Genomic DNA, 26,122 nt, shown 5'->3' on the forward strand with positions numbered 1-26,122 from the left:
TTTCTCCGATCTCCACTTCCGAGCCCCGCACGGCAGTCCCTTATCGCTTGCAATATGTGGTTCTCGATATTGGAAGACAGGTGGCTGAGTGGACGACGCATTGGTCTAACTGCAAGCTCCGGACAAGCGTACCAGGAAGTAGTGGCATGGACTAAGTCGTCAGCGCAATAAATTGCAGCACTGCCGCAAGTGAGAACCGACTCTTGGAAGTGTCCGGAAAAGCAACGCTGCATATTGGATTTCCACTAACCACCATTTACAATGGCTTGGCCAAACAAAAACCGAGACATGATTTATCGCCGAGTTGGCAACTCGGGCCTCCATGTATCTGCGATCGGATTGGGAGGCTGGTTGACGTGAGTTTTTACGGGTAAAGATGGTCAGAAACAAGTACCGTCGCTAACAAGTTCATGCTGCAAAGCTTCGGGGGCCACGTTGATGATGGTACGACTACAACGAATAATGCGGGTATGGGCACTGATTTGCGACAGAGATTACGTTCAATTGCATGAAACAAGCCTACGACAGCGGTGTTAATTTTTTCGATACAGCGGAAAGGTATTGATCCCGACTCATATCCAAGAGCGCCCACTGAAGTGAGACAGCTATGCCAACGGCCAGTCGGAGATCGTTATGGGAAAAGCGATTAAGAAGTTCGGATGGCAGAGGAGCGATTTAGTGATTAGTACCAAGGTAGAGGACCAGAATACAAAATGTCGTGGCAACCAGGAACTAACTCAAATCAATTTTGCCCAGCTGAATTGGGGCTTAGGGAACGGCGAGATACTGATCAATAACCACGGTCTATCGCGCAAACATATAGTCGAGGGCACACGTGCTTCGCTCCGACGACTACAACTCGACTATGTCGATATTATATACGCCCATCGCCCCGATCGCCTAACCCCAATGGAGGAAACCGTGCGTGCGTTCAACTTTGTGATTGACAAAGGCTGGGCCTTCTATTGGGGAACGTCGGAGTGGTCTGCAGATGAAATTAGTGAAGCCTGCGGCATCGCAAAGGCCTTGGGTCTGGTGGGCCCCATCGTTGAACAGCCTCTGTATAACATGCTAGACCGGAAGAAGGTTGAGGGAGAATTCCAACGGTTATACTCCCGGTGCGGAATTGGCCTGACCACGTTCTCCCCTCTGAAGATGGGTCTGCTGAGCGGCAAGTATAACGACGCGACCACCCAGCCACCGCCTGGCTCGCGGTTCGCAGAGAGTCAAGATAAATATGCGAATAAAGTTAGGAGTGACTGGGAGAACAAGGAATGGTCGGCAACTATTCAGAAGATTGTGAAGCTGAAGGTCAGGATTGCATTTATGCCTCTCTATGTTTGTTTAAAGAAACCACGGACTAAAGTAAATACAGGAGTTGGCCGATGGACTAGGCTTCAAGTTGTCTCAACTCGCCCTCGCGTGGTGTCTGAAAAATGAAAATGTTTCTTCCGTCATTACCGGCGCCTCGAAGCCAGAACAGATTGTGGATAACGTACAAAGCTTGAAGCTGCTTCCGCAGCTTACTCCGGATATCCTAGCAGAGATTGATGAGCTGCTCCTGAACCGACCTTCGCAGGATCCGGCACGCCAGGATTGAGGAGCCTGGCTTTCAGCCATGGACGACTACCATATCCGAGAATCAGCATACTACTATAGTCCTTATGAAAAATGAACACCAGTAAGACCTATATACCACGCAAAAACCCGCGATTAATATAAAATATAACTATAAATATGGTCGCGTCATAGCGGCAACCTTGGGACAATTTTGCTATGAAGTAATTTTTGTGCTCCCCGAACGTCTTTTGAGCTCAGTCAAAGTTAATCATAGCATTAGTTCATCCAATCCAGGATTATGCTCAAGTGGCAAGTTTACATCTTCTGTGTGGAGTCAATCGCCCGAATCTTCCGAATGTGTGTGCATTCGCATAATTTACCTTCTCGCAGGTTCTCACCGAGGATACCGTAGCTGAAACAAAATTCAAATCCGCCCATGTATCTCACTTATACCTTCGAAACTGTACATTAATTTGACCCGATGGCTGGGGAGTCACGAAGACGCGGGGATGTAGATTCTGTGGAAATAGTAACATTACTCGGATCGGACAGAATGTTGCATTTAGGCGACACCATAGTTACAAGTACAATGTTAATTGTAAACTAGAATTAGCAAACACTATTCCGTGAGAGCGAAGTGGCCCATCTGTCCCATAAAGTCATTGATGTCAATAAGGAGCTTAATTACGATCCCGGACCCACAATTAGATCATACCGAAATGCTGCCCCATGGGGCCGTGGAGGTCAATTGATAGCTACTTGCCTTTCAGGGTGATTTGATTTTGTAGTACTGGCTGAATGGACTTGTCCTGTGGATATTTCGTACGTTGGCGCATAGCGTAGCATTTATTAATGCTTCGGTATATTACGTTGCTAACCAGAGGATGATAAAGTCAATGTAAGAGAGATCGGAGAGAATTTGGGGCCATTTAAACACGCACTTCCCAGTTCCATGTCGACGGGTAGAACACCACATCAAAGGGAAAATATTTTGATGAATCATTTGGAAGTCCTACATTACGGATATGTGAATAGCAATGCGAGGTTTACCAGACGCCGAAGCATCTAGCAGCAGGCCCACGTCTGCGCAGGTCTCACAACTGCACAATGGACACGCCAGAAAGCTATCAATAAACCACCATCAGCAGGACCATGAGTACCCTAGGAAACCATCTATGCAAGACATGAGTCCCGAGCAAGGTGGAATGGTAGACAGCTTTAAGAAATATGCGGCACTAATTCAGGCCGCCCGTCGGCCTCTGCCTACTGAGACCGGAGACGGGAGCTACATCAAAGACGATTCAGAACATGGTAGCATTTGGGAAGATTTGCGCGCTCTGAAACTTCAAGACGTCAATACCTTGAAGAATGTGGTTGAGAACAAAGCCAGCGGACAGGTTGTCGACGACAAAACAATGCTCATGGAACGGGTCATCCAGGTAATCACATGGACAGTGAAGATAGAGAGCCACGATGCTAACTCAGTCATCTTTAGTTGGTAGCTAAACTACCGACTGACTCTAATACACGGGTTAAGCTTACTCACATGTTTCTGGGTGAACTCTGGAACTCACTGCCTCATCCTCCCTTGTCGTCAGTATCCAAGATTCTGGGACGTGAGTAAATGGTGGTACTCACGCGAAATAGGTACGTCGGTGACCAATATGCCTACCGTTCAGCCGATGGCTCATATAACAATCCTGCCATGCCTTGGCTGGGTGCTGCAAATACGGAATATGCCCGGACTATCGAGCCGTCAAAGGTCAGACCAGCCAGCTTCCCTGACCCTGGGTTAATCTTTGATAGTCTCTTTGCGCGAGACACATTCAAGCCGCATCCGAACAAAGTCTCGAGCATTTTCTTCACTTGGGCGTCGTTGATAATTCACGGTGGGTGTATGAATGACCATTCATGTCGGTCGCAGAGCTGAGAAACTCCAGATATTTTCCAAACTGGTTATCCTAATCAAAACATAAACAAGACCTCCTCGTATCTAGATTTGTCTATTTTGTATGGTGACAACCAAGACGAGCAAAACATGATGCGAACATTTAAAGATGGGAAGATTAAGCCAGACTGTTTCTCCGAGCCACGTCTGCTCGCCCTACCAGCGGCTTCCGGCGTGATTTTAGTCATGCTGAACCGATTCCATAATTATGTAGTGGAGCAGCTTGCTACTATCAACGAGAATGGTCGATTTACCCAGCCGCCAGACGACATCCTCGACCCAGTTGAAGCCCGAGCCGCCTGGGATAAGTACGACAATGACCTCTTCCAAACAGGGCGTCTTGTCACTTGTGGCCTGTACATAAATATTACGCTTTATGACTACCTACGAACAATTATCAATCTCAACCGTACAGACAGTACATGGAGCCTGGATCCACGCGAGCACACAGAACACGACAGAGTTCCCATGGCCCTTGGGAACCAGTGTTCGGTGGAATTCGACCTCGCCTATCGTTGGCACTCGACAATTAGTCGCAAAGACGAAGCATGGACAGAAAAGGCATATCAAGCAATTGTTGGCAAGCCTGGTGAGACCGCCACCTTGGAGGACCTGATGGGAGGCATGAGGAGGTTTGCAATGGATCTGCCCAAAGATCCCTCCAAGCGCGAATTCGCCTCCCTGAAGCGACAGGCCAATGGTAAGTTTAGAGACGAAGACCTAGTGGATATCTTGACCCGGGCCATTGAAGAGGTATCGGGTTCATTTGGGGCTCGCAATGTTCCCAAAGTCTTGCGATCGGTGGAAATCCTTGGCATAGAGCAGGCACGCAAGTGGAACGTTGGGTCACTGAATGAGTTCCGTAAGTTCTTTGACTTGAAGCCGTACCAGAGCTTCGAGGAAATCAATTCCGATCCGGAAGTGGCCGATCAGTTACGACATCTTTATGAGCACCCAGATTATGTGGAGCTCTATCCTGGGATCGTGGCTGAGGAGCCTAAGGAACCTATGATCCCTGGTGTTGGCATTGCACCTGGCTATACTGTCTCCCGGGCCGTCCTGTCCGACGCAGTCGCCTTGGTTAGGGGTGATCGATTTTACACGGTTCGTGATTTCCACCCTTTCATTGCTGAATAGCATACTGACAGCAAAACAGAAAGACTATAATGCACGAAACCTGACGAACTGGGGCTTCACCGAGACGCATTATGAATTGGACACCAACCAAGGTTGCGTATTCTATAAGCTGGCCTTGCGAGCATTTCCACAATGGTTTAAACAGGATTCTATCTACGTGCACTACCCCATGACAGTACCAAGTGAAAATCGTACGATTATGAGAGCCCTCGGACGTGAGGAGGATTACTCCTGGGATCGACCAGCATATATCCCCCCTCGCACGGAGATTTTTGACTACGCAAATGTCCGCCGCATTCTTGAGGATTCATCAAATTTCCGTGTGACCTGGGGTGAGGCGACAGGTTATGTATTTGGAAAAGGCGGATGGGATTTCATGTTGTCGGGTGATTCCCCTTTCCATGCGAACCAGCGTCAAACTATGGCGCAGTCCTTGTATCGGTCCCAATGGCACGAAGCTGTCAAGGAGTTCTATCTCGAAATCACCGAGCAGCTGGTCGCGGAGAAGTCATGCAGGGTGGGTAACGTCAACCAGGTCGATATTAGTCGAGAGTAAGTCTTGCACCTTTTGGTCTTGCATGTGTGTACGACGCTATTACTGACCGGGCCTCTCCCATGTAGCGTTGGGAATCTAGCCCACGTCCATTTCGCAGCCAACGTCTTCTCACTGCCTCTCAAGAGCAAGGACCATCCCCACGGAATCCTCACAGAGCACGAAATGTACCTAATCATGGCAGCGATTTTTACCGCAATCTTCTTCGACGTAGATCCCTCGAAGTCATTCCCCCTCCGCCACAAGGCTCGCGAAGCGGCACAAAAGCTTGGCCCAATTGTCGAGGCAAATGTCAAAGCTGTGGGCTCTTCCAGTTTCCTGTCCTCACTAGTCGATGGCGTCCGCGTTAATCGAAATGCACTTTCGGATTACGGGGTTCACATGGTTAGGAGACTACTGGAAAGTGGTCTGGACCCCTATGAAGTTACCTGGTCCCAGATCCTCCCGACAGCCGTGGCGATGGTGCCCAATCAAGCCCAGGTATTCACTCAGATCATGGATTACTACCTCTCGGACAAGGGCAAGAAGCATCTTCCCAACATCAACCAACTCGCTAAGGATGACTCCCCTGAGGCGGATGAGATGCTTCTCCGCTACGTTATGGAGGCCATTCGCCTGAACGGCATTTTTGGCTCGTACAGGAAATCCCAGACCTATCTCACTCTCGACGACAAGAACCACATGGTTCAAATTAAACCTGGCGATACCGTGTTCGTCAGCTTTGTATGTGTAGTCTTCTCACCTTTACTCTATTTGTCTAACGAAGAGTGCAGGTCGACGCCAACCGCGACCCAAAGGTTTTCCCAAACCCGGATGAAGTTGACCTCAACCGTCCCATGGAGTCATATATCCACTACGGTGTCGGTCCACATACATGCCTAGGCGGCGAAGCGAGTAAGGTTGCTTTGACGGCGATGTTACGTGTCGTTGGCCGATTAGACAACCTCCGTCGTGCCCCTGGAGGACAGGGAGAATTGAAGAAGATCCCGCGGCCAAATAAGTTCTACAGCTATATGCGTGAAGATGAGACCAGTTTCTGGCCATTCCCTATGAGTAAGTGGCTTTCAAGGCAGTGAGAGGCATGTGCTGAGTGAATAATAGCTTGGAAGGTTCACTATGATGGTAAGATTCCAGGAACAGAGTTGTTGGTGCCTGAACATGTTGTGTGTAATGTTCCTGGACATTGGCAGAGTTGAGGGTAGCTTGAAATGGTATTTTGGTAAGTTGAAATTCGCCAACAGTGTGGGATATATACTATTTGGAGGTTAAATATATAAAATCCAGAGCGAGGTCTCTTGATCAAAATCCTAAGCTATGTGGGGACTCAATCAATTTGACTTCGCTATACTATGGCATGCCAGTGTATGCTATTAGTGTAACTAACTATGCATAATAGTTAATAAGACCCTGACCTTTCTGTGTTCATTTGTATGCCTTAAGCCTCCAGGGTGCACAACTATCCCGCCGATATTTAACATAAAGACGGAGTGGGTCTCCCTATTGTATCCTGGGGTGGTGCAAAAGACGCTGGTCTAAATTTAAATTCTGGCCCCGGGGCTTTTTCCTCTTCCCTTTCTTTTTTTTTTTTTTTTTTTTTATAACAATATTACGCACTGATGGGCACTACAATTTTACTGTCTGTCCGGTCACCTGACAATCGCGGGAAAACAGACCCGAAGGATAGACACCCCATCAACTGACACCTCTTCGCAGTGGATACGTGTTATTGTGATACTTGTGTAGATAGGCCCTGGACCATATCTGCAACTTCCTGGGGCATGATCAAGAACGGGTGATGAGATGTCTTAAGGGTGTATGTTCGACTCGTCCCAAGCAGATTCAGCACACGTTTTTGTATATCTAGCAGCAGCATCCGATCTTCCTGTCCCCAAATATATGCAGCTGAAATGACATACCAAGTCCGATGAAAGGCGGAGCCGTAAAAGACTGGAAAAGAGGTATGGGTAAGGGCCGTAGTCCACTTGACCCCTTCAGATAGCGGGAGGTCGTGGAAAGAGCCTTCGAGACCGACGTTGTTGTATGCATAACCTCCCTAGCGAAACAATGGTTATTCGGTGGTTCGTAACTCTCAACAGTCTTCACGATAGCAGTTAGCCTCCATGCCTCGGTTTTTATACAGGGAAGGAGATGTCCTCTAGATGCCCCGACTAGGCTGTTCCCGTTTGGGGCCACAGATGCACTATGTTTATAATCATCCCTATACCCTGACTTTCTCGTATCTTTATCGTGTGGCGAGCCCTTCCGCCGCTCCGGAGCTGACCAGATTACTCTAGCTATGAGCAACAACGCTAACATCATTCGAGTCACGAAGCCGTTCAAGGGTGGTTTGGAGGCTGTCAACGCCAGCTCGTAGAAACTTGGTGCGTGGCTCAGTGCCGGTTGACGGATGCTGTATAGAACCAGTTCTGAGCCCCCTCGCTGAAAGACATGAACCGAATCGGTCACAGAGTTCTGGGGTATTCCAGGCACCTGGGCCAAGGATAACTTCCGGAGAAGCAGCCATTGTGAGAAGCGGGAGGGAGTTTAGTTTAGCCGACAGGAGTTGAATAGCTCAGCTGGGCAGTTTGGTTTGAACTACGCTTTTGAATCTCGCTTATAACTTGCGCTGGCGTTTGGGGCTGTAGTCTAATTTTCGCAGCTAGCTCTGAGTATTGGGTATTACACATTCTTGGGGGTCGTCTCGGGGCAAGTGTACGACGGGATTTGCTAAACTCCCTTGGTATGGGCATGAGAAATACAAAGAAGGCTCATAGATTGGTTGCTACCATCAAGATCTTTCAGCTCGGGATCTGCTCCACTTTCGGCGTTTGACACCCATTTCGCACAAGTCCCACGATCTCATCAGCAATTTATTCGCCTTGTATTGCAATCTAATGCAACACTGGGCTGCACGATCTAATTCGGTAGCCAAAAATAGAATGACGACGTATTCAAGGGTAGTGGCGGGCCTCAAGGGTCTTGAAATCTCCATGGATCTGACTGTCAGTAGTTCAAAGTGGAGCTGCAGCGTGGGTTTCGCAATGTGCGCCCAAAGCTTGGTAAGTCTTTGTCGGCTTTTTTATCCTGACGCTGGAACCCATGCATTCATCGACAGTTTGAACTTATATGTACACGCTGTTGGGTAACAGAGTCCCCTAGCAGTGTGAGAGCATAGCTCACGTTATTCCAACCTGAAATTTACTCGCATCTGCTCCATGGCTTAATACCCCCCGTGCTGGTATGACACACTCAGATTGTGTACGATAATGGACTTACATTTTGGCCCACCTATAGGGCTGACAGCAACCACTAGAATAATTGGGAATGGATCGTTCTCCACTCAGGGTCTGACTTGGGGCACTGCCATGGTTACATTGTTAGGGCTACTGGGAGTCAGCTGCTGCCTACCCTTCATCGATACTCACGCATAACCCAGGCAGCAAAAAATTCATTCATTCACAATAGCTTTCCTTCCTATATCCTGCACCACTTGTTTAAAACGTATCTCTAAACTAGGCTGACTCCCAAGACTAAAACCGAGACCGATCATCCATCCAACATTGCGACGCCTCTCCTTGCAGTTAACCCCTTGACTTGTGCAGGAAATATCCCTCTACCTAATCACGTTATTCTACCCCCTTCTCCCTTCCAGAGGCGCTCGAACTCACTATGACTATCATCTGTCTTACATTTTCGAAGAAGCCGACGCCCGAAGAGGATATCATCTTTGTCACTCGAGCCCTTCAGCAAATCAATCCAGACCTTACTGAGAAAGTACGCACAGAGTATACAATTGCCTTCATTTCTCCAGGCCACGATGTTGACATTTACGGGGACATCTTCGAGGAATGGATCGATTTAGGGTTGATTGATATCTGGAGGATGCTGGCAGACTGATATCGCTGTACGTTTAGTCTGATATCATTGTGAAGCCTCATACTCGCTAATCCCTACTCGGTACCAGCTTCCAGGATTTAGCAACATACCTTGATGGATAATGCGGAAGGCAGGACGTCTTGAAGAAAAAAAAGGAGAGATCAGGATAGAGACGGCTAGAAAAGCTGACGCCTACGTTCCAGCTAAGCTTATTTGTCATCTTAAGATTCGATTTGGGGTCCTTTTACACTCTAAGGTTTAGAGCAGATATTGAGAGTTCTTTACTTCTGATCTTACAGAGAAAGGAGGGATAGTCCTGTCAAGAAATGTACGGTAACTCAAGATGTTCGTTACGAGGGTTGTTAGATGAACACCAATACAATATAATGGAAATATTTTTTACGCATCTAATGTTCGTGAGGAGAGCGATACCCCCTCCCAATTATGTCATTATATTACAAGGCTATCGATGGTGGCATCATTTGCGACGAGGCGACATTGCGAAACTATGTTCCGCCTCGGCCCAAGAACGACGAGAACTCCCAAGACTTGGATGCGTAGTCTGGCTTGATAACACAGCCCTTGCAGCAAGTATCTTGACAGGACATTCATATTGTCCTGTATAACTACTAGTTCCATACAGTTTTCTTAGAGATCTACATGGCCATAAGGTTAAGGCTTATCTACCAAGCTAATTAGGTGGACGTATTCATGCCCATGGCGACTTTGGTCCTCTAGTGCCATTCATACATCGGCTTTACATCTGAACTGTGATCGCCGAGTGATGTGCATCTTTAGGTCTCTACACCGCACGCCTACTGCCCATCAGGAAGCAGCCCAGCTTCACTCTCAAATACAGTTTGCAGAACAAGTCTTTAGAAAATCCACTGAATTAACAGCAAACCCCCTTCTCCAAAAACTGAAGATGCAGCAGAGACATGGCGTCCCGAATCTACCAGTCATGAACGGCCGGTGCCTATACACCGCAACCTTGCATTATTAGATATGCCGGAGAGTAAACCGCCAAGACACACATTTCATATATCCTCCGACCCCCTCCACAGAGCAAAGAGAACCCAAATTTAAAGCTAGCAATACTTGAGCGAAGCTTAAGGGACGATGGCGTACTCGGTCCCCACAGAGGCTGCTCAACTTCTCCGCAAGGGTATTGTGGAAAACACTTTGCTCGCGTCCAACATCCCCAAGCATGCCCGTTCTCTCGCAGACTACGTTACATATACCGGGAACGCAAAGCCGAAGATTCCGATAAACTGGCGTTTTGCAGAGAGTATCTCAGCTCTCAAAGGACTTGAGGCCCTTTGGATAAACGCTCTCCTCAAGGCAAAATATAATCAGGAGCCTGTGGAAGTCATGATTGATACGTGGGTTTACTAATTTTCCCCTGATATTTTCCCCTAGTTTTACCGACCATAGATCGAAATGCTACTTTTCACTTTATGGTGATGGGCGCTGTTAACTGAAGTATTACTAGCGACCATGCTACCCTCTTCATCATGTCGACGCTTCTTATCGACACTGTCGACACGAGTGGCAAATCCACGGACCCCGATCTCTCGCCGATTGAGCGACTTCGACTGATATTTCCTAATCCAGGAAGAGACTTAGGACAGGGGACATTTCACCGGGGAGCGATTACCAATATCTACAAGACTAAAGATGGACGGTGCTACCATGTTCACGGTAGATACGATTCCCCTATCTCATAGGCGATTGTGCCGTAGGTCAATCTGGGCGCTGACATTGAGTAGGTGGCATGGATGCTACACATTCGTCGACAGCATTGGGCCTTGACCCCAATCGCGAAGCCCCTTCAATCGCAGAAGCAAGGGACGTTATTCAGGATCACGTGCAGCAGTTCACAGCAGAAGAGCTCGACGAAATGATGAACGAAAAATACCGACAAGCGGGAACAATATGCTACTCCATTGAAGAATACAAAGCTAGTGAGCATGGTAGGGCAAATGCACATGTGGGTCTCTATGACCTCAATCACGCTCCCAATGAGATACACAAGCCCGGATGGTGGAAGTCTGTTCCGGACAGCGGGGCTTCTCGGCCATTGGCCGGTCTCAAAGTCGTTGACTTGTGTCGTGTGATTGCGGGACCTAGTATATCTCGAGGGCTAGCTGAGCTTGGTGCAAGTGTGATGAGAGTAACTGGGCCTGGCGTCTTGGACATGTATTCTCTGCATACTGATCTAAACTGGGGCAAGTGGAATTGCTCGATTGATCTCAAGACCGAAGAGGGGAAGGAAAAACTTCGCGAGCTTATTTACGAGGCTGATGTTGTGCTGGATGGATACCGACCCGGTGTGATGGAGAGGCTTGGATTTGGAAGGGATGCGGTCCTGGATCTGGTGCAAGACCGTCCATTTGGTATCATTTATGCTCGCGAAAACTGCTATGGTTGGCATGGCCCATGGCAGTATAGGAGTGGCTGGCAGCAGATCAGTGATGCAGTAAGTAGTGTTCCGTATACTCAACAGTCAAGACTTCTAACGCTGCAATCCTTAGAACTGCGGTGTTTCGCTCGAGTATGGTCGTGCTACCGGACATGAGGAAGCTATTACTCCCGTTTTTCCTAATTCGGACTATTGGTATGAACAATTATTCTCCTACAAGAGTCTCCCCTCGTTATCTAACGTTTGACGCAGCACTGGTGTTATTGGCATTTGCGGTATCATCAATGCCGTAATTAAAAGGGCCGAGAAGGGTGGCTCACTCTTCATGGATGTAGGTGGCTTGTCCCTTCCACCACATCCTCGAATACGTGTCAGAGGCAACATTTCGCTAACATGAGGTAGACCGCCCTTAATTACTACTCCCAGTGGCTCGTGAATAGTGTGGGTGTTTATCCACGGACCGTCTGGGAGGAAGTGTGGCAGCGACACGATAAGCTCTCTTTCCGCTATAATGACAACATGTTTATCACTATCCCCCTTATGATGAGGTCGCTGGTGCAAAACTGCGGAGCGCAACTCTTCAACCCACGCTTCTTCGAAATCCGGTATTCGGGAGCGGTGGATCGTTCTTTCAAGGTGCTTCGGCCTGTCCTCAGCTTCACGGGTGAAAAGGTTATTCCTAGGTTCAACGTTGGTACAAGGAGTAATGGACAGGATGCCGCTCGCTGGCCCGAAGACCTGCGTACGGAGGTTGTCGCCAACACCTAGGTGGTACTTCTAGCGTACCACCAGAATACTACACTGAGTAGTGGACGAGCGCCGTTTAGTAGGTGAGGATAATAACTACTTGTCGTTTGGCTTATAGGGATGCCCCTATTTAACCAGAATCCATTCCAATAAAGTGTTTCGCACTGCTTTCCATGAGGCTTACTCTCGACCTACCTAATTCACAACTTTGAGATAATAAGACCTACTCAGGTAATATGTCCACCACCATGTTACCATGGACTAAGTGCAAAATATATTCAGTCTAGAAATGGTATTTGATGGACTGTCCTTGAACGTCCAGTAAATTGTAAGAGCCGATCGAAGTATGTACATAGTATGTAGTTACGCCCTATTTCCTGGTAAGTCATATCCTTATCCAATCCCCGAACAGTACCTCCTCTCCTGATGCACACAAAGTTCTGAGTAGGCTTAGCATAAGTATCACCAAGTCACCATCCAAACCCTTTTACCGAACCTAGCCAATGGGTTGGAGCGTTTCTCATTCCAAAACGTCTAGTAACTTACGATATAGCTCTTAAACTGCCAGTTGTCAGGGGAGTTATAGCAGTCACCATTACCGGACAGAGTCCAGAGGTTACCGGTGCAGTCGTCGTTGTACGATGCCCAGAGCTGCCCATCGGGGGCACCGTTGCCGCGAGCTGATTTGATGGGAACCAAGGAGTCGAATTTTTCACAGTCAGTCTTGCCGCTCAACGCCATTGACTGAACCGCAGTTCCACCGCAGTTGTTCGCGGTGAATGCCTGCAACTCCCAGCCGAATGCCACGGGGTTAACGGAGAGGATCAAAGAAAGAATGGCAGACGCGCGCATGATGATCGAGGAAAGGCTTTTGCTTATTGAAGGAGAGATGAACAGAAGATTGAGTGTGTTGTGTTGTTGTTGATGTGTTGCTGGTGCTGCCTTTACATGGGGTTGAGGGAGGCTTCTATACTTCCCCCATGCAAGGCTGAAGCAATGTTGTAGCCTCATGTCTCTTGCTCCCGGAGCAGTACCCGTACTAGATATGGCTAGGTGAAGGGTTAGAAGTCGGTCGGTGACCCTTTACGACGCCGATCTTATTGGGTGAATATACGAGAAGATGCGAGCACTCGCCATACCAAGCCCGAAACGGAAAATGAATGAACGGGGGCTAAAAGCAAGAACAGCCGAAGGTGTCGCACAGTTGGTGGGTATATCAGTAAGCTCAGAAGCTTTCCCATCAATATCTGCCGCGGTCTTCAGTGTGAGCTTATTAGGCATTCAGCCACCACATTGGCTGCTTCTATGTCCGTCCGTGACGTAATAAATCAACTGCGATGTTTCGCAGAATTCAAAACCTCATCTGGGCTAGGCTAGGATCTGGGCTCTCGTCTGTAAGCGTTAGCTCATTGATTGTGGCTTAAACAAACTTAGACAAGCTCTGCCCATTTCCCTGAACAAGCATAACTTTCGGGCTAAAATACTTGGAGGGTAATAGTCTCTAGAACGCTTCTCAGTTCCCTCGGATCCCATCATGCGACTGTTCTTCTTTCACGCCCATCACAAAGAATCAGTTACCCGTCCCTACTGGTCAGGTCTATCCGGTGTTCCCACCTTAACAACGCATGTTGTGATTCATGGCCCCCATCCGCAGTGGGTGGGCGCCCATTGGCCTCATACTTTACTGAGGCCCCTGACCTTCATGAGAAGTGGTGCAGCATACGAATTTCACAAATGTTAGTCCCTTTGCGAGATGTCAAAACCACATCACCCTCACTAACAAACTATAGCAACAAGAAATCATATTCCTATCGCGGCTTTGGGCCTTCTACCAGTAGACCATCTCCTCAGTCAGTTATTATATACTATTTACTATTGGTACTAGACATTGCTCCATTAGGTAGGTGAAAGCATACATCTTAGAATACCATAATAGTGACACTATTACTCTCCGGTAGTACCTAAGCACGCATACACTACCAAACATAACGGCACCATCTAGTTCGATGATTGTAGTGCTGTAGAATTTCTCTTGCTACAGATCGATTGTTTCATATCTTTCAGTTCTTATTACATAACCTTCCTCGGCAATCTTAGGCTGTGGCTAGATAGAAACGTAAAAATCTTTGCTTATCAGCTCCCGTGTCTCGCAATATCTGCGTTGATGTGCCCGAGTACTAGGATATATTAACCACCGCCTGCCGCTTGTTGTATTGAAGAAGGTATTGAACCGGTAGCACTATTTAACTAGCGTCCACTCCATAACAGTCTGTGTCAATACAAATTAGATGATTAAACGATCAAACAGCACAGCCACTAGGGCTATAACATGCATTCTATATAGCCAAATATGTGGTAACGGCGTTTATCAGGTTGTCATTAACTTGCTAAATGGTAACCTGGAACCTCACGAGCATAACGAGCAATGGTAGCTGAGTAGAATAAACTCCCGGAAAGTCCCTCGATCATCGCCCTTGCGTACCGAAGCTGTCCATCATTCAGCTTTCCCTATTGAACATGACCGTTTTAACCCACATGGAGCTTGTTCTCCAAATCTATTAAGATCATCCGAAGGGAGGCTTTCGCAGTTTCCCCGGATACGCTAAAGGAGCGCCCCCCGGACAAATACAAACTAGCCGCAAAGTTTGCCTCGGCACATTCACCAGCCCATTCTTGGAAAAGTGGGTTATTCCATAGCCCTCGATATTTTTTCGGTTCCTGGGGTAAAGACTGAAGTCGTCCAAGGATTCCCTAAGGACGTTTTGTCCCCTGTGGTTATGTAAGCGAGGTATCAGTTGAAGGTTAAAAGAAGTGGAGATACGTACTGGTCCATAGTTCTGGCAATCAGCATCGTGTATATATAGCATATAAAGTCAGATTTAATCCACTACGGAGCAGATGGTATAGCGCCCACCATCATAAATAAATCTGAACACATTTCCTTCCGCCAAAATTCTCGCCTGTTTTGCATTTGCCGCAGGGAACATATTCATTGGAGCGGAGGTGGTGCTGTCAATAAGTGGCGTTTCTCGTCGTTTTGATCTTTCCTGATTTGCAATTTCGTTGTGACGCATTTCATGTCCCCTGGCCTGAGCGGCGGAGCCTATCTCTTCAAGCAGCTTCGCTGCTGCTGCTTCGGCGTCACGCCAGTACACTTATTTTGCACCGCGGCTGACAAGGTGGCGGCGGACCACCGTAAACCCATGTCAAGGGGGTTGACACAATTGCTATTTTATTGACCACGAATTGGTTCTCCTGTAGCAGCTTCCAAGAACAGGAAAAGATTGTTAGATGTGTAATCGACGTCGACTGGAGCCGGGTCGAAAAAGTACGCGAAAGGTTTTATAGTAAGATGGGCATCCATATTATCATTATTAACATTTTTATTAGTCGAGTTTAACGTCCGTATCGAGCCATTGGCTATGACAGACACATGTGCCTAGGCAGTGGCCCAGGCCACTGCCTCTAGATTGACCCTAGGGGCTCTGTCGGCCCCGTTTATCATTTGTTTACTCAACCTAGTCCTTTTCCTCGCCCGAGCCGCCTGCCTGCGCCAGGGCATTTGGGTTATGCCCTCCTCGGTGTGGGCATCCATATTCAAGAGAGGTGTTTTGAGTGCGTAAAAAAGAAAGAATAGCGAGTATAAACGTATGATTTCGTGATCAGACCTTCTTTATATATATATGTATTGGATAATACGGTTCATATGACTACTTTCGATTGAAGCTATATCTACATGACTCGTATGACACAGCGAACGCCGGATTCGATCGTACCGCTGGTTGTGACACAAATCTGATAGTGCAAGCTAGCTTACGAGGATTCTAGAGGTGCCTACCAAGGGCTAGAATTAGTGTTAGTCTGCGTGTATGCTCGTCGAGCTGCATGTTGGGGATGGTCGGATAGAGAAGAACCCGGCATTGCTATTCGTGAGCACTTAGTCGTTACCTTACTTTCATATATTTCCCGCCATTGAGGGCCTCGATATATTGACAATACCTCAACTTCACGTACACATTTTTCAAGGTATCTGGCCGAGCTCTACGGCCTGGATGTATCGATACGGTGGCAAACGCTAATCGGCAGTTCACGTCCACTTTCTGCACTGAGACTGGTACGAACGGGAAATGGATTCTTGCTTTTTGGTGGTTTGGGCTGTACGAAAGTGCGATTATGAAGAAATCAAAAGTACCCATATATTCTCCATATAAAATCTGTAGTAAAGCTCACAGGATATATTAATAAGAACAAAAATAAAGTCAAAATTGAATTTTATTGTATACCTTTTTTTTCTAATTCTTTCATGTCTTCATTCTAGTTCGCCTACATATTTTGGATTTCTTATCTAGTTAATAGGCTTTTTGCCTTATAATGCAGACATCCGGGGACAATTTCTATTAGTGTTTTATCTAAAAATTAGATCAGAGCATTTAGGGCATGCTTGGATATTTTGAGTAATAAAAGCCCGGCGATGTCACAGGTAAGCCCCAAGGGCCTAATGACATACTGCTAAAAAATATGTATATCGCGCCTGGGGGAGCAACGGTACACTTCTAGTTATAATGATTTGATTTCCTAAGTAATACTGGTTTCGCACGTCAAACAATATAGCTAAATTCCTTGAAAAGAATGTTTGATAAAGTTTGTTAGTGAAAAGATAACTTGGGTGATTACGTTAAAAGGTTTGTGCCGACAAGGAGTTACCGGTTTCTTCACGTCTCGGGCCGTTCCACTCGCCTTCAAGCCACAACCAATATTTCAGTAACAATGGAACCAAGCCCCAACAATGGCAACTTATCTGCGTCAGACAGAAAGCGCATGCGAGACCGCAAGGCCCAAAAAGTTCTCAGAGAGAAGCGGGAAGGACGAATCAAAGCGCTGGAGGACCGTGTTGCTTACTGCGAACGACATCACGGCGCTGGCTGGATGCAGCAGATGATGGCGGCCATGGACACTCTTCGGCGCGAGAATGAGATGCTCCGCGCACGCCAGGAACGTCTTCGCGCCGTTGTCTCCTCATGGGAACGCGAGGAGAGCGGTTTACTATCGGCGAACACGCACAACCATCCCATCCAGAAGACTGGTCAACAACTATTATTGCCTGGTGCCTCTTACCGCCGGGGAGGCGAACTATCGCCGACATGGCTCCGGCCTTTGAATATCTCCCATGGGGAAGATGAGGGACGACCTCTTCCAGAACCATCAAGGCTTTCGGAAGATGACAGAGCCGAAGATACTTCACTTGGACCCAACTCCACCTTTACAAACTCAGTCGATCTTCTTTACCCCACCCAAACGGCGCCGGTATCCGTCCCAGCATGGTGTCTAACCCCAATCAACGAAGGCGCGCATATACCCCCCATCTCGTCAGTGACGTGCACCTGGCTCGCTAATCCAGACCTGGTCGCCGCCTGCCCACCCGTCCCCTCACCACTCGACCTCTTACACGGCACAAGACGGAACTACCTAGCAGACAAAATAAGCCAAGTCATCCGGCTGCGAGCCATCCGGCAGCCGGAGCGGCTGGCAAACGGCTGGCTGATCTACGTCTACAGCAAATGGCGCGTATCCCAAAGCCCTGAGACATTCTCTCGGATCCCGCCATTCCTCCGGCCCGTCCTGATGCAGATCCAACGGGGCCATCCATCTGGGTTGGACGTTATTGTCTTCCCGCAGATACGCATCAATCTTCTTGAGAACTGGGATATGGTTGACTTTCCCGAAATTATTGATTACTTGGCGTGCTGTCAGAAGGTGCGGTGGCCGTGGGGGGAGGATATTCTGGAGCGCGATGGTGACGATAATTTTCGGATTAGGAGGGAGTTTTATGATGTGTTTATGCGGGAGAGTGGGTGGGGTCTGACGCCGGAATTTATCGAGAAGTATCCCGGGTTATTGAAGGGGATGGATGTTGACGCGGTCCGCTTCCAGGTGGGGTCCCACGTTGATATTGTTCAAAAATAGTTGTTGCAGGGGAGTTGAGGGTCGAGACAGTAGGGAATGAGAAGCACTCGGTTTCTAAACTGGGGTAGAACATCTTCGCCAAGGCCGATCGTTACTTAGTCAGGGATAACACTGAATCATTCTCTGCTCTAATGGTTGAAGAAAAGGTCAACCCTTACTGGTCTGGGCTTAACGCTGAGTCAGTGCCCCCACTACCGTCTCGCGAATGAAGTTGTTTTTTGAAGCCGATATTGCATCCTATTGGCCGGTAAAGCACCAGCACTGATTCATTGGCAAACAAGCACTTTTATTGATCTGCACGGGTAGATGTGGATGGGTATACTCCTTACTGGATTGTGAATAGATTGGTTATACCACCAGTTCAAGCATAACAGCATCAACAACTGTCGAAGATGTTCTGACTGCCCTAGTATAAATTCTCCTGTTGGACACCTCTGGCTGTCCATATGCCCAACTTAACAGCCTCATCATAAACACAATATTTCATGCACAATGTTGCTCAACCTGTTCGAGAGAGCATTGGCCAAGAATTTGATTTATCTCGTTTTCCCTCTTACTCTCACTGCAATTGCACTATTGATATGCTCCCCAAAGTCAAAGTTCCCGCTCATCAACGACAAAAAGCCATTGGAAATCCGATTCACGAACGCCCGGAAACGCTTCCTAGCTAACGCACATAACATTATTAGAGCCGGTCTAGCGAAGGTATGTCTCTATGGAACCTGCAGGATCAGGAACTGATGATGGCTATTCACTTGAACTAGGGACCGGTATCCCGAATTGTAACGGAGAATGGGTACATGGTGCTTCTCGATGCAAAGTATGCAAATGAGATCCGCAGTCACGACGTCTTGAGCTTTGGCCATTTCATTGAGGAGGACTTCCACACGAATGTCGCTGGTTTTGAGCCGTTCCGGCAGGGAACTAACGATGATGACATATTTCAGGACGCGGTACGGACCAGATTGACTCAGAGCCTTGGTAAGATAGAAGACGTGGTTATTACACGGATTCCCATCTAAAGTATGCCTCAGGGAATGTGACTCAGCCACTTGTGGACGAGACAGCGATAGCACTCAAGACGAATTGGACGGACGATACTAGTAGGTTCATTGACGGGTCCCAGGGGGTAGAAGCAACTAAAGCTAATGACCTAGATTGGCACACCTTCTGTCTTAAGTCTAGTATTTTGAACATTGTCGCCCAGCTGTCCTCGCGCGTGTTTCTAGGAGAGCAGATCTGCCGCAACCCAGACTGGCTCTGCATCACTGTTGCTTATACTGTCGACTCGTTCATGGCAGCCCGGGACCTACGTAAGTGGCCGAAAGTGTTTCGGCCAATCGTTGCCCGGCTTCTGCCATCGTGCCGGAAGATTCGCTCCCAGCTACTGGAGGCACAGGCGATTATTCAACCGGTGATAGAGAACCGACGAAGAGACAAAGACGCTGCTATTCGTGCTGAAAGGACTCCCAAACGGTACGCAGATGCTATGCAATGGATGGAGGAAGCCGCCAAGGGTCGGCCATACGAGCCTGCCTTCGCACAGATGTCATTTTCCCTTGCGGCTATCCATACTACGACTGATATGTTAACACAAGTCCTTTTTGATCTTTGTGGGCGCCATGAGCTCATCCAAGCCCTGCGCGAAGAAGTGATTACAGTCATCCAGGATGAAGGATGGAAGAAGCCCACTTTGTACAAGCTGAAGCTCATGGATAGTGTCATGAAGGAAAGTCAGAGACTCAAGCCGATCGGTCTTAGTGAGTTAATCCTCATACATTTTGCGCGGACTCAGAGCACTGATCAATTTGCCAGTTTCTATGCGGCGTAAGGCTATGGCCGACCTCAAGTTGTCCGATGGCACACACATTTCCCAAGGGACATTATTGTTTGTTTCTAGCGAGCGTATGTGGGACCCAGAGATATATCCAAACCCCTTGGAATTCGATGGGTATCGTTTCCTCAAGCTGCGTAGTGTTCCGGGCCATGAGACATCTTCACAGGCAGTTGCGCCATCCCCGGAGCATATGGGGTTCGGGTTCGGGCGCCATGCTTGTCCCGGGAGGTTTTTCGCTATCAATGAGGTAAAGATTGCCCTGTGTCATATCCTGTTGAAATACGATTTTAAGCTGGTTGGCGAGTCGATACCTCGGGCCAGGAAGGAGGGTCTCCAATGGAACGCTGATCCAACCACCGAGATTGCCATTAGGCGGCGACAGGAGGAGATTGTTCTGTGAATCTGGTCGCGGTTTCCACAGCTATGCAACGTACATATTTGCTATGTGACGTGTTAGTTTTGTGATTATACATATTACTAGCGTCGCGACAGTGGGCACACTCTAGATTCAGTAGATATTGTTTAATGCTTTTTTAGGCGTTTAAGAGTATGGCTTCGCTGTTACAGTTCAAGATGAGATAGAATCTGGGAGACCCTGCCTAAATCAAGAAAGTAAGCGATATGCTAGGAATAGCTATTGACAAATCTGATTAATATGTAAAATGGAGCTGCGGGTTCCTAATGGCACCCGGTCACACTACTCATTATGTACAAAGTTCCAAGGTCTCGCCCCACCTTAGGCAACAGGTCCAAAGAAGCTGAACTTGCCCTCCGGATCGTACTTCTTCTTCAAAGACTGAAGGCGAGCTTGACGCCAGCTCTCGCTGCCATACCACTGTTCTGGTGTCTCGTCTCCATATGCATAGTTAACATAGGCGCGCACATCCGGACGTCCGCTAGCCTTGTGGAGAATCTGACGAAGCTCATTACCTAGCTTAGCTGCCTTCTGATCAAGGTCGGCCCCGGCAGGTGCATAGGTGATAAGGGGGGCGGAGAGGATATTCTCGCTGCGGAAGGCAAAAGCACTCGACTTGCTGTCAATTGCCTTTACACCCTCCATGGAGTAGCCCTCAAACATGAAAATGGAGTTATTGAAGGGAGAGGTTCCCCGCACTCCGTCGGCGAAGACCTCGTATGCCTTCTTCTGGGCTGGGACGTCGTATGTTTCGAGATAGTTGGGGAAGCGAGGGTTAACGAGTCCGGCCTTTTGGCATGGTGGGGAGGATAACGCGATGCCAGTCCATCCGGCGAGATCGGTGTAGCTCCCTCCAATGGGTTCGGTGGACAACGGACCGATATCGTGGAAAGGTTTCGTGTAGGCTGAGTCGACTGCTTTCACTCCTTCTTGGATGATGTAGAGCAGAATGACAGGCTAACATGGTAAGAAAATGCCGAGGGCCTAATAGCTATATATGCACTTACATTGTTGGGGTCAGCGTCTGGGTTGTTCATCCAGTACGACCAGTTGATCAAACCCGCGGGCTGGGTGCCATTCTTCAAGAGATGGTCGTTGACTGCCTGGTAGACGGCCTCGACTTTATCACCGCTGAACGTGATAGTCTCGATTGCCCAGTCGCGGTGCTGGATGTCGAAGATTTTCGTCGTAACAGAGGTGACGATTCCAAAGTTGTGGCCGGCACCGTTCATCGCCCACCAGAGGTCAGAGCTTGCGTCGAGTACTTTGAGGGTTCCGTCAGCAAGGACGATGTTCATGGAGACGAACTGGTCCGCGACGAGCCCGTGATGTCCCTGCAGCCACCCATGTCCTCCTCCAAGAGCGGGTCCAAGAAAGCTGACACATTCGCAGGTTCCGGTGACTGTTTCCCAGGTCAGTATCTCCCAGTGATAACTTGGGCAAACGAGACTGACCTGTTTGCTTTCCTGCCGCCCACAGCTTGTCTGTAACAGCCTTTGACTGGGTTCCTCCACCGATGGTGACAGTCTTTCCATCCTTGGAAATGTCGACGCTGCTCAATTGATTCATGTAGATCTCGATACCATGGTCCATCTTGCCCAAGGTAGTGATTGCTCCGTGAGCGCCATTGTACGCCAGGAAGGGCAGGTCCTTCTTGTTTGCATATTTCACCTATCCAGCCTAGTTAGCAATGCACTAATACTCGAATTGTACTCAGATCAAGAGTGCTGGCGGTTCTACGGAAGTAGAAAAAAGGGGAATTTACCGTCTCCACAACGTCATTTTCTGTGCCTGGGACTACGACGATATTCACTTTCGGGGCGTCCAATACTGACCACCGAGTTGATGCGACCTTGAACCCTTCCGAGCCAGGGCAATAGACCTTCGCAGTGGACGAAAGCTTGCCTCCGAGCTCCCCTAGATCATTTCCTCGTGGGCAGAGGCCATGAAGCGAATTGTTGGTGCTGAGACCGGCCGAGGTTATCGCCCACACCGCCAGGGCCGTGGCCACTTCTATTTTAAACGGATACATTGGTCGATAGAATCACCGAAGGGTTACAAACCGTGGAAAGATAAAGAGTCAAAGTAGTCAGGGGAGCAGGCCTGCCCCTACAATCGCAAAAATGGACCTGACCGGGGAGAGGTGAGGGCTCAAAATAGACTTTTGTCGGATTGGAATCCTTGCGGGTACCGCCAGAGCATGGGTAACCTTGGAATTATTTATCTTCTTCACTGGTGGACAGCGGTTGGGGTTGATTCATTTCCGCCTGTCGAGCTAATGCAAGCCCTGACTAACCCCTGGTCTCATACCATCTTAGGCGAATGCTACCCTGGTTCACATTAAGCTCCACATTTCCATAAAATTATGCTCTGGGATCCCTGCTTAGCGTGCCGTTACTAATGGATTAGCTCAATCTATCGAGATTCCAGTGGATCCTTTGCCACGCGATTGGATCAGAAAGGAAAATCCGAATCGTGGGTCTGAATAGTCATCAATGCTCCGGACCCTTCGGATGCCTGAAAACTTTAACGGCATTCATTCCCAAAGTGTTCTGAACCAGTCGCCCTGCCAGACCAGGTCGGAAATTGTGCTGACCTATGGGGTCACCGCAAAAATTGGTTTTAGTTGGTAGGGCACTGCTGCACCCCTGGGGTCGGCAATTCAATTATGAATAGATATGGCGGACCCATGGTGTGCTGAGAAGTAAATCCTGTCTTCTACCTTACAAAAGGCCAGCCAAGCGGCCTGTTCTTCTACTCCGTGCTCTGTATGCTCCCATTGCCGTCTCGTCCCACCATGCTCTCGTGAACCTAGCCTAGTGTGCAATAATGTGGTCTGGTATCGCCTCTAGCATAGTGGCACGAGATCCTGGGCAAGATGCTGCTCAAGCGGCCTTCCACAAATCTGCGGTCGAGTCATGGACACTCTACGCCTTTGGCGTTGCTGCGACGCTACTGAGGACGTACTCTCGATGGAGTGCTGTGGGATTTAAACATTTACGAGCTGACGATTACCTTGTATGGGTCGCAATTGTTCGTTACCCACAATAGAGCCAAAACCATCTACCTGCATTCACGGCTAATCTTAATCCTTGTAGGCATTTTACACCGCCCAGACAGCCCTTGCATACAGTGTAGGCAATGTTGCTCACGGGCTCGCAAACAATGGTATGACGGATGCGCAGCGGGCTACGCTGTCCGTCAACAACCAGGAATACCGAGAGAGGTATGTCGGAATCTACGTGAAGAGCGTATTGGGGGCACTTACCAACAATACCACTACTAGGGTGATTGGGTCCAAGATCCAGGTTGCAGGCTGGACGACCTACTCCGCGTTGATCTGGTCGCTCAAACTTTCTATGCTGGCATTCTACATTCGACTTACGGTATACCCATTGACGACCCATACACCACGAATCAGCACTGACACCACTTAGGACGGACTCGGTCGTCGTTATCGTATCCCCGTATACGTTGGATTCTTCCTCGTCATCGGAACCTTTATCGCGAGCGTCGTAACCATCTTCGCCGCATGCCGACCATTCCACAAATACTGGCAAATCAACCCAGACCCTGGCAGCACGTATTCCACCCCGTTTTAACCATGGTCATGCCCCTAACATCTCAAACCCTACTCTAGATGTCTGCCAGGCCGCCATTTCCAAACCGATAGTCTGGGTCTCCTTCGCCGCAAATGTCAGCACCGATCTCTACCTGATAACCATCCCTATCCCACTCCTCTGGAATACCAAACTACGCCTCTTAAAAAAGCTTGCCTCAACCTTCGTCCTCAGCTCCGGCGTCTTCGTCCTTGTCTGCGCAACCCTGAAGAGCATCTTCGTCTTGGTCGTAAGCACCCCCCCCAATAACCCACCCCAACATTATAACCATAACCCAACCTTCTAACCTGAATGGCACAGGACCCCCAAAACGGCGCCGCACTGAGCGGCGAATGGGGCACGCGCGAAACCTTTGTCGCAGTCATCACGACAAACCTCCCCATGATCTTCGGGTTGTTCAAATCCTGGCTGGGCAAGTTCTACGGCAGCTCGTTCCAGTCGTCACAGGCGTATAAGACCCCGTCGGGCTTTAAGAGTATCGGTGGTGGAGGGGCGAGTCATCCGCGGAGTCGGGGTCGGCGCGGGCCGTCTTCTGGTGCTCATGGGATGAGTACTACGTTGACTTATACGGAGAGTGAGGAGCGGATGGTAGATGATGTTAAGATGCACAGGTTGAAGGCGAGCCCGGTGCCGCCTACACCGGGCTCGGCGAACAGTATCATGGTTTATAATCAGATTGAGGTTACGCGGGAGGAGAGGAGGGCGGAGAGGAGTAGAAGTAATGGGAGTGAGTTGGAGGAGGGGAAGTTGCATGAGAGTTGGTAGGGTTGGCTATGGGCTATGAAGGTGGGCTTTGGTGCGCTGGTGATTTTACGATGAGACTTGATACTACTATACCACTTGTTTAGAATTTATCTGCTATCTATATCGCGATTTTGAAACGTATAGAAGACAGGGTGTAATTGAACATATCACTGATGGACAAGAATATTGATCTTCTTCACAGAAACACAAATCGCCGAAGCTTTGTTAGCATAACTATATTTGACGACGCAGATCCATTGCAACAGTTCGTCCGACACATGCGCAAACTAATCGGACGTTGCGTTAGGATCCTCCGGTTCAAACTTGAGCTCCTGTTCATAAAAACCTAACTATGGCCGTTTGCGGATAGACTTTCACATATTTTGGGTCGACTGAAACGGCCCATGGGCAGTGAACCCCCTTATCGAGACGAACGATTGGATCATTTGTCGAGTGATCGACAATCGGGGAACCGGATCTCCACAAACGCATGTCTTGGAGCCGTCGTTAGGTGCTTAGCACTGTCAGTGATGGATATGCGACCCTTGCTTCGACTTGCTTCAGAGTTGAAGCATGGGACAAAAGGTGGTCTGAATAGTGGGGCTTCGGGTTGGGTACGCCGGAGTCACTGTCATACCCTCGTAGATTTCTTTTTTGGACTTCATTTTACAACACATGTAACAGTGGGGGTAAAAATAGATTCTGGTGAGAAGGACAAAAGCATTTTTGAGGTCTAGAAGTCCTTTTCTAGGCAATCTTGATACCCCTTATTGTGCAATAAGCGCCACATGCGACCCTACGTAGTATGTTAAAGACTGCTTAACATTACTGAACCACAGAGGCAGGTTTAGCCCCCACGCTCAGAGTGGAATAGGTAAAGGGTAGGTAACAAATGACATCCGCCAGCGCAGAATGCTTTGGGCCGATGTAGTAGCCGGGCGTGGATCACTGGCCCGAAAAACTGGTCTTGACCCACCCCGATTGCAACCCTAGGTCCCTATGGGTTCGGCCGATGTGAAGAACATGATCAATCATCATCCAGCTGGGATTAACCTAGGTTGAACCCATTGATTGATATGTATTAGCGCAGACATGGATATAGCTTGGCCAAATCTAGATAAACCCCCGATCATGATTAGACGTTCGGTAGGATAGGTTTTATCAGCGCATGGGTTTTCTTTCATGCTTCTGGGTCAATATGGAGGAGCCCTAGGCGAGAATGTGGCGTGCAGGTCTGATCGTTCCACGTTGCACTTCGCCTTTGCCTAGTCAGTAACCTTTCTTGGCGGTTTCATCACT

At 48.5% G+C, this 26,122-nt stretch overlaps 9 protein-coding genes across 9 annotated transcripts; 6 read left to right on the plus strand and 3 right to left on the minus strand.

Moving 5' to 3' along the window:
* The first annotated feature begins 18 nt into the window (after nt 1-18).
* On the plus strand, nt 19-1,647 carry BDW43DRAFT_25328 (putative voltage-gated K+ channel beta subunit (KCNAB)). The gene is made up of 6 exons (XM_032039841.1): nt 19-356; nt 422-444; nt 492-558; nt 606-693; nt 757-1,311; nt 1,376-1,647. Exons 1-6 carry the CDS (start codon nt 262-264, stop codon nt 1,598-1,600), a joined length of 1,053 nt encoding a protein of 350 aa, XP_031902528.1. The 5' UTR covers nt 19-261; the 3' UTR covers nt 1,601-1,647.
* A 950-nt stretch (nt 1,648-2,597) lies between these two features.
* BDW43DRAFT_298738 (peroxidase/cytochrome P450 family protein) lies at nt 2,598-6,394 on the plus strand (the record flags this gene model as incomplete). Its single annotated transcript, XM_032044604.1, has 8 exons — nt 2,598-2,999; nt 3,056-3,153; nt 3,208-3,449; nt 3,501-4,612; nt 4,665-5,197; nt 5,267-5,921; nt 5,972-6,251; nt 6,300-6,394. The coding sequence occupies 8 exons, from the start codon at nt 2,598-2,600 to the stop codon at nt 6,392-6,394; spliced, it is 3,417 nt and encodes a 1,138-aa protein (XP_031902529.1).
* Nucleotides 6,395-6,921: 527 nt separating this feature from the next.
* BDW43DRAFT_298739 (uncharacterized protein) lies at nt 6,922-7,722 on the minus strand (the record flags this gene model as incomplete). Its single annotated transcript, XM_032044605.1, has 3 exons — nt 6,922-7,251; nt 7,323-7,427; nt 7,513-7,722. The coding sequence occupies 3 exons, from the start codon at nt 7,720-7,722 to the stop codon at nt 6,922-6,924; spliced, it is 645 nt and encodes a 214-aa protein (XP_031902530.1).
* Nucleotides 7,723-10,193: 2,471 nt separating this feature from the next.
* BDW43DRAFT_298740 (CoA-transferase family III domain-containing protein) lies at nt 10,194-12,264 on the plus strand (the record flags this gene model as incomplete). Its single annotated transcript, XM_032044606.1, has 6 exons — nt 10,194-10,456; nt 10,567-10,775; nt 10,874-11,553; nt 11,609-11,691; nt 11,749-11,827; nt 11,899-12,264. 6 exons carry the CDS (start codon nt 10,194-10,196, stop codon nt 12,262-12,264), a joined length of 1,680 nt encoding a protein of 559 aa, XP_031902531.1.
* Nucleotides 12,265-12,777: 513 nt separating this feature from the next.
* BDW43DRAFT_309029 (uncharacterized protein) lies at nt 12,778-13,524 on the minus strand (the record flags this gene model as incomplete). The annotated part of the gene is made up of 2 exons (XM_032046624.1): nt 12,778-13,292; nt 13,383-13,524. The coding sequence occupies 2 exons, from the start codon at nt 13,522-13,524 to the stop codon at nt 12,778-12,780; spliced, it is 657 nt and encodes a 218-aa protein (XP_031902532.1).
* A 3,486-nt stretch (nt 13,525-17,010) lies between these two features.
* BDW43DRAFT_318097 (bZIP transcription factor) lies at nt 17,011-18,458 on the plus strand (the record flags this gene model as incomplete). The annotated part of the gene is made up of 2 exons (XM_032048645.1): nt 17,011-18,125; nt 18,419-18,458. 2 exons carry the CDS (start codon nt 17,011-17,013, stop codon nt 18,456-18,458), a joined length of 1,155 nt encoding a protein of 384 aa, XP_031902533.1.
* A 241-nt stretch (nt 18,459-18,699) lies between these two features.
* Nucleotides 18,700-20,444, plus strand: BDW43DRAFT_298742 (cytochrome P450; the record flags this gene model as incomplete). The annotated part of the gene is made up of 5 exons (XM_032044607.1): nt 18,700-18,912; nt 18,972-19,188; nt 19,242-19,310; nt 19,365-19,967; nt 20,023-20,444. 5 exons carry the CDS (start codon nt 18,700-18,702, stop codon nt 20,442-20,444), a joined length of 1,524 nt encoding a protein of 507 aa, XP_031902534.1.
* Nucleotides 20,445-20,642: 198 nt separating this feature from the next.
* Nucleotides 20,643-22,617, minus strand: BDW43DRAFT_269437 (putative FAD-dependent oxygenase). The gene is made up of 4 exons (XM_032041229.1): nt 22,225-22,617; nt 21,914-22,130; nt 21,467-21,861; nt 20,643-21,416 (listed from the first exon to the last, which is right to left on the minus strand). The coding sequence occupies exons 1-4, from the start codon at nt 22,489-22,491 to the stop codon at nt 20,781-20,783; spliced, it is 1,515 nt and encodes a 504-aa protein (XP_031902535.1). The 5' UTR covers nt 22,492-22,617; the 3' UTR covers nt 20,643-20,780.
* A 399-nt stretch (nt 22,618-23,016) lies between these two features.
* On the plus strand, nt 23,017-25,036 carry BDW43DRAFT_25348 (uncharacterized protein). The gene is made up of 6 exons (XM_032039844.1): nt 23,017-23,492; nt 23,558-23,685; nt 23,746-23,845; nt 23,897-24,038; nt 24,100-24,308; nt 24,380-25,036. Exons 1-6 carry the CDS (start codon nt 23,289-23,291, stop codon nt 24,842-24,844), a joined length of 1,248 nt encoding a protein of 415 aa, XP_031902536.1. The 5' UTR covers nt 23,017-23,288; the 3' UTR covers nt 24,845-25,036.
* Nucleotides 25,037-26,122: the final 1,086 nt, after the last annotated feature.

Source organism: Aspergillus alliaceus (assembly GCF_009176365.1).
Source record: "Aspergillus alliaceus strain CBS 536.65 unplaced genomic scaffold BDW43scaffold_11, whole genome shotgun sequence".
Taxonomy (NCBI): domain Eukaryota; kingdom Fungi; phylum Ascomycota; class Eurotiomycetes; order Eurotiales; family Aspergillaceae; genus Aspergillus; species Aspergillus alliaceus.